Source organism: Frankliniella occidentalis, unplaced genomic scaffold (assembly GCF_000697945.3).
Source record: "Frankliniella occidentalis isolate FOCC.00 unplaced genomic scaffold, Focc_3.1 Scaffold5624, whole genome shotgun sequence".
Classification (NCBI taxonomy): domain Eukaryota; kingdom Metazoa; phylum Arthropoda; class Insecta; order Thysanoptera; family Thripidae; genus Frankliniella; species Frankliniella occidentalis.
Window position 1 is genome coordinate 1 of NW_026272662.1, and position 6,828 is coordinate 6,828.

The window sequence follows — 6,828 nt, forward strand, 5'->3', positions numbered from 1 at the left end:
CAACAGCCTCCAGATGGAATATATATTCATGGTCTATTTTTAGAAGCTGCATGTTGGAATTTTGTCACAAAAATGTTGACAGACCCGAACCCAGGTAAAAAGTCAACTGACTGCACTTCACAACAACTTACTTTCTTAGGGAAGAAAATTGTAATTTTGTACTTAAAAATGGGAATCTTTTTTAGGGGAGATAAATCCGCCATTGCCAGCTGTCCTTTTAGTTCCGTGTACTTCTGTTGGAGATCTGTCTAACCGATATAGATCACCTTTGTATAAAACATCTGCTCGAGCTGGTGTTTTATCTACAACAGGACACTCAACCAACTTTATTATGGCTGTTTTACTTCCTACAAATATAAGTGAAGATGTTTGGATTACAAGAGGGTGTGCACTGTTAACACAGTTGTCCAATTGATTGTATTTACTTACTTTAGTGCTATTTCAACTTTGTTTATTGTGAATAAAATGTCTTTCGTTTATTCATTCAAACTGATACTTTTTTCATAGTGTGGTAGAAGTCCCTTCTCTTTTATTTTAAATATTCCGCGTTTTGTATACTACCAACCGTCAACCCATGTTGGTGTGTTTGCGTCCGGTTTGCGTCAAAACCTGCTCACCATACTTCGCGGGAAATTTTGATGTCGGAAAGGCTTGCCATGCCGGTACTAAAATACTCTCGTATCATTTAAAGCTTAGATTTCAAATGAAGGTGTGTCAAGCTTTTGAGTCCGTCTCGCTCCGTTCGGGACGTATAAAGTGGCCCGCTCCCGCCCTCCGCTTATCGTCCCTTCATCCCGGACAGATTATCATTATCATAAACCATCGTCATACAGTAGAGCGCAGTAGACTTTACACTTTTCTTTTTTTTATAAAACGGACAAATTTTTATAAATCGGCAAGTCTTATCATTTGTTTTCGCACCCATTTTCAAAAGTTAAGATATTTCTTTTTTTCCTTGTTTGTATTTTTCTTTATTCACGTCACTTTCACTTTGACAGCGACCGGCCGTCCCGGTCGCGGTCGTTGGCCTCTCCCTCCATCGGATCTGCTCCATGGCACGGCGCGGCAGTGTGCGTGCGGCGCGTGTGTTTCAGTCGGACGGCGGCTCGCAAGGAGGCAGTACGGGAGACCTCTTCAGCCGACACTTTCTCTCTCACTCGGCGTCTGCGGGCGTCAACTTGTTACCGAGGGTCGGCAGCGCGGTGCAGTCGGAATATGCTCAGATCGTGAACGACGACGACACTCCCTCTTCCTAGCTTCACGCGGTGAGTGCGAACCGTGCGAACGTCACAATCAGAGAACGCCCACCTGGTGTTTAAGACCTTACAACTTCAGGTCATGCTCGCGGCGATTGGGCGACCAGTTTAGTCGACGTTTATCTTGCGGTAGGAAGGGGGACGGACCTTCGCCGCCCTCTTTAACGCACATACCCGCCAGGTTGGGGCTTTGCGGCTGGCGCGGCTTTCTTCAGTCGAGGTGCAGGAGCATGTCACCCGCCTGGCTTGTCGTGACATTCTCGCTACTCTTCGGAGGGTGAGTTTGTGGAGCTGCATATGAACGCCGTTGCTGTTCTAAGGCATTTCGCCCAAGGCGCATGTAACGCAGAGGCGTAGTATGACTGTCGAATATTCCGCGTCCCACTTAACATGCCCTCGCCACCTTTACGGGAGGACCCCATCGTCACGTAGTCGTCACACGGCCACCGTGACATCACCGTGACGTATTCTGTAATAATAACCGACGACGTCACGTGTGCACAAAATCGTGACTGGCGTCCACATTGTGCCATTTTCGACTTGCATGGCAGCAGATTCTGCCGTCGGTAGGGCCCTCGCGAAAACAGTTTTAACGCATTTCAAATCGCCTTATCGTATTGCAAACAAACCATGGGCATATAACCGGCGCGCTGCGGGCCGCTGTCCTCGGCCCCTTTGTCGAGCAGGATAGGTTGCCTATCTCGCGGGCGGCCCCGCTTGCTTACATCTAAACTGCATTTCTCAAGGGCTCATCCAGAAAGTGCGCCCACCATTCGCCGCTTCGAACCTTCCAAGCTGAGCCCTTGCAGGCTCTCCTAACGCCTGGTAGGTAGGCAACATCTCGCCTGCAGGGCATGTGTGTACTGCGTGATGGCCTACCCTGATTCTCGCAGGCGCCGAGCTTCCGTAATTTGCCGAATGAATCCGAGGAAAACGGGCGTACTTGCTGGACGATCATTAGCGGGTGCTTCCTTCTTGTTGACAGCTTGGAGGGAGCGGAGATGGCGCTCCCGCCCGCCTTCCTCCAGAAGGTCCGCCAGCAAGCTGGCCCCAGCGCCGAGTACCCCGAGGACGCCGCGCCGGGCCTGCGGGACGGGGAGCACTTCGACGTCGTGGTGGTGGGGGCCGGAGCCTCGGGGGCGGCCGTGGCGGCCCGGCTCGCCGCGGCCCGCCCCGACTGGAAGGTGCTCGCCATGGAGGCTGGCGGCGACCCGCCCGTCGAGGCGGAGATACCGGGACTGTGGTTCCGTCTATGGCAGCAGGGCCTGATCTATGGATACCAGTCGGAGCCGCGCAAAGACGCGTTCCAGGTAAGACAAAAATGAAAATATTTTGCACATGACGAACCGACCACGGCGAGGCATTCTCTAGATTGATTTAAAACCAACAGGGTATGAAGGGCAACTCCACGTCTATGATACGGGGCAAGGTACTCGGGGGTACGAGCACCATCAACGGCATGCCCTACCTACGCGGCCATCCCGGGGACTACGACGCATGGGGCATCGACGGCTGGAGCTTCAAGGTAGCCTTTCTGGCGGTGGTGCAAAGGCTGTTGAGTACACTGTAAATCCGGGGTGTCCAGCAACTGTGCGACTTAAGGTGCCTGACCCTAAAACCTGTGCGACTTAAGTCACACAGCTGCTCGACACCTTGTAGTTTGGCGCCCTTTCCCTGCAGATGGGCCCAAGCAAGCAGGGGTTGTCCAACAACAGGACACCCTACGTAGGCTTGGCCTGGATCCTTGTGCAGGGAAAAGGGTGCCGAACCAACAATGTCGCACAGGTTTTAGGGCCGGGCACCTTAAGTCGCACAGTTGCTAGACACCCCGGATTTACAGTGTAGTCGTGCTTGAACACGTTGCTTTGCGTCGCCCTCAGGACGTGCTGCCATTCTTCAAGCGGTCCGAGGACATGCGCGCCGAGGGTGAGCCCGACCTGCACGGCGTGGGCGGCGAGATGACGGTGGAGGCCGCGGCGGGCGACCGCGCCGACCCCCTGAAGGCCGTGATCCGCTGCGCGGTGCGCGAGCTGGGACTGTCGGAGGTCGAGGACCTTAGCGGCCCCGGACCCGGCCCGCTGGGCTGGGGGGACCCGCCCCGGACGCAACGGGACGGCCTCCGCTGCGGCAGCGCCAAGGCCTTCCTTAGCAAGGCCTCGCCCGCGGGCCTCGCGCCCAACCTCCGCATAGCGAGGCACTGCGTTGCCACCCGGCTGCGGTTCGACGCTGGCCGCGTGTCGGCGGTGGAGGCCGTCGTAGGCGCCGACCGGAAGCCCGTCGTGGTGCACGTCGACAAGGAGGTGGTGCTGAGCGCCGGCGCCATGGAGACCCCCAAGCTGCTGCTGCTCTCGGGCGTGGGCCCGTGCGCCGACCTCGAGGCCCTCGGGGTGCCTGTCGTCGCGGACCTGCCCGTGGGCAAGGGGCTTCAGGACCACGCCATGTTCCCGGGCATCGTGTTCACAGTGCCGCCCGCACAACCACAGACTGCGGACCCGCTGACGGCCTTCCTGGAGGAGCGCAGCGGCCCGCTGGCCAACATCGGCCTCATGGAGCTCATGGGCTTCACGCGCACGCCCTCCACCAAGCACTGGGCCGTGCCCAGTGTCCAGTTCAACCACGTGCGCTACCCGAAGGGCATGTACCAGAGCAAGACGCTCACAGACGAGATGGAGCAGGCCATCAAGCGCATTAACGAGGACGCCGACATCCTGGTGGTTATGCCGTTCCTGCTGCACCCGGGGCGGGCGGGGCGAATCTCGCTGCGCTCCACCAACCCGGCCGACCCGCCGCTGTTCGAGTCCGGTCTGCTGGCAGACCCGCGCGACGTGCACACCCTCGTGGAGGCCATCAGGATAGTGGAGCAGATGGCACAGACCAAGAGTTTCCAGGTAAGACTACCACCTTATCACGTGATCCTGCTCGCCCGAACAGCTCATCTCACGTCCCTCTCTCCTCTGCTCCGCTCAAGGAGGCAGGCGTCACCCTGCGCTTCGTGGAGCTGCCGGGCGACGAGGCCGACGGCGTGGTTCCCGGCTCGACGCGCTACTGGGAACGGCTCGTGCGCGAGCTCGCGGGCTCCGCCTTTCACCCGGTCGCCACCTGTCCGCTGGGCGACGTCCTCGACGGCCGCCTCAGGGTGCGCGGTGTCCGCGGCCTGCGGGTCGGGGACGCGGCCGCCATGCCCACGCCAGTCAGCGGCAACCCGAACGCCCCCGCCATCATGGTCGGCGAGCGCGTCGCCCAGTTCATCATCGAGGACCACCAAGACAAATAAAAAGAAATCACGCAACCAGAGCCTTGTGCCATCACCCCATCACCCAGACAAATCTGTTGCCTCTATGTAAAGTCGAGTATAAGAATCGCAAGGGCGTCACTGGTCCACTCGCCAGGCCGAATCAAATATAGTCTGTCCTATTTTTGCCGCGTCGCATGCGTCGCATGCCCGTGCGGAAGGCGCGGCTAGCCTGCCGGCCGTCGGCGGGCAGAGCGCCTGCGAGGTAGGCCGCCGATCGACACGGCTGCATCGAGTTGCCTATCCACCAGGCGCTCGACCGCGCACGCACCCCGGTCAGAGGTGTAGAGCGGTCCCATGCGGTTCCAAACGAGTTTCCAAGCGGGCCCGCACGTTTTTGACCGAGTTGTTGTGTGTCCTCGTCCTCGTCCTCGTCCTCGTCCTCAATGCGGCTGGAAACCATGGGCGGCCGCTGAGGCTTTCAGAATGCCCAGAGCATCTTTGAGCCGCATGGGACTGCTTTACATCTCTGTCCCCGCTAGATCTAGCGAGCTAGCGGAATGCATTTCCCGATCGCCTGATTTGTGTAGCGATGGACAGCGCATGGGCGGCCAATCGAGGCGAAGCACCAGCGGTATGTCCGCGCGCTCTGCACGGAGACAAGGGGGGTGGCCGCGCTCGGGTGAGGCGAGCCGCGACCAATGGGAGCCTAAGCCGAGGCCTAAGCCCCTCTCGACCCTCGGCCCCCGCGGCGCGCCCCGCCCTGCCCGCCCTGCTCGCCGGCGGGTATAAGACGGCGGCGGTCCGGTGCAGCGGCTTCACTCCGTGCTCAGCGCGGTGCCAGCGCGGAGTGAACCTCGGCTTCTTGAGAGCTCGCCGCCAGGGCGCAGGGGTGGTGCCGGGTCGGGCCACCCCGCGACCATGGGGCGGCGTGCTCTGAAGCAGCAGCGAGTTCTTCTGCTGTCTCTTTTTGTCGCTTGTTTGTTTTTCCTGGAGTTCGGTCGAGTCTATGAACAGAACATGCGTTGGGATCGCCAGGGGGCATTATCTTACGACGTTTTATATGGCCTCGCACGACGCATTTATATGATTATGCGTAATTATTTCGTTGTTATTTGATGGATTGTTGTTTTTGCTATTAGGAAAGGCTCGAGATTTGAGGGGAGTGGGGAGAGGAGGCGAGAGGGGGCGCTTGGAGTGTTCTGGCGGTGTTCACGTCGGAGCCCGTCCGTATCTCTTGTGGCGTTGTAGCTAGTCTGTAGCACCTTTGTAAGATGACGGGCAATGAAAAACCTTTCAACCATGACTCTAATCTATTCGGTGTTTTGCTTTTGTAGCGTTGCGGTGATTTTCGAGGGAATGTCAAAGATACTACCCTCACCAACTAAACGAGTACCATTCGGTATCGTGCAGATGCTGACCGGGCGTGGTCGTTGAGCAGCCCAGGTAGAACACAATCGTCAAAAACTCGTCAATGACCATCATTTGACGACAAAATAAGGTCAATCTGACTACCTAGCACGTTGAGTCCCAGGAGGGAACGTGTGGTCACGTGGGACTCAACGTGCTAGCCGCATTAAATGTTGACGGCAAGCGTCAAAATGACGTCATCTTGACGTCATTGACACACGTATTCTACCTGGGAGTACAGCCGCCCCCGCACGGCAATGTTGCAGCAGGATTAAGGGAAGGAGCGTCAGATTAATAGGCGCTATTATTAATCAGAATTATGATGGAAACATTTTATCAATCACGTGATCAGAGATGGCCTCTTGAGTTGCGCCAGAGCCGCCGCTGGCCTACTCCACGGCGCGGGCGCGGGCGCGGGCTTAGCACCGGCCGTCCTGCGACACGGCGCGGCTGAAGTGGGCGGGGCACAACCCCCGCAACACGGCGCATTCCTTGCAAGAAGGAAAGTCAGAACGCAACGTTGACACTCCTCGTTTCAAAAAAATCGATTCTTGAAGTGGTGCGACTCTTATAATAATTAATAATTAAACACGCTAAACGTTTGAGAAACACGTCGTTTAGGAAACGATTCCCGATGTATGTACTATTTTCGCGTCACTATCGGGCAAACACCCACATAGGCTACCACACCCACCAATCAGCGGCGGCGGCGGCGTGAGAGGAGCAGCGCGATCTACTCTCATGCCTCTTCTCGCCGCGAGTCCACCCGCGCTCTGCGTCAGCCGGCAGGGGGGCCGTGAGGCCGTTCCTAAAAGCCCCGAACACAGACTAAACGTGCCGCGGCCGCGTGTCCCGCGTGTGCGGCGGACCGGCCAGCCGTCGGCGACCGGGAGGTCGCGCCTCGCCTCGGCGGCGTCCGCCTTTGTCGCG

The 6,828-nt window shown here is 57.7% G+C and overlaps 2 protein-coding genes across 6 annotated transcripts; both read left to right on the forward strand.

Moving 5' to 3' along the window:
* The first annotated feature begins 6 nt into the window (after positions 1-6).
* On the forward strand, positions 7-489 carry LOC127752254 (dynein axonemal heavy chain 6-like). Its single transcript, XM_052277068.1, has 2 exons — positions 7-94; positions 186-489. Exons 1-2 carry the CDS (start codon positions 73-75, stop codon positions 413-415), a joined length of 252 nt encoding a protein of 83 aa, XP_052133028.1. The 5' UTR covers positions 7-72; the 3' UTR covers positions 416-489.
* A 424-nt stretch (positions 490-913) lies between these two features.
* On the forward strand, positions 914-4,545 carry LOC113217984 (glucose dehydrogenase [FAD, quinone]-like). 5 transcript variants are annotated; one of them, XM_026438100.2, is made up of 6 exons: positions 914-1,265; positions 1,438-1,533; positions 2,242-2,566; positions 2,647-2,781; positions 3,137-4,144; positions 4,225-4,545. In XM_026438100.2, the coding sequence occupies exons 2-6, from the start codon at positions 1,487-1,489 to the stop codon at positions 4,528-4,530; spliced, it is 1,821 nt and encodes a 606-aa protein (XP_026293885.1). In that variant the 5' UTR covers positions 914-1,265; positions 1,438-1,486; the 3' UTR covers positions 4,531-4,545. The 5 variants fall into 5 exon arrangements, with proteins under 5 accessions (XP_026293885.1, XP_052133024.1, XP_052133025.1 ...); XM_052277064.1 differs by having other exon boundaries at positions 915-1,265; positions 1,336-1,533; XM_052277065.1 differs by having other exon boundaries at positions 915-1,265; positions 1,390-1,533.
* Positions 4,546-6,828: the final 2,283 nt, after the last annotated feature.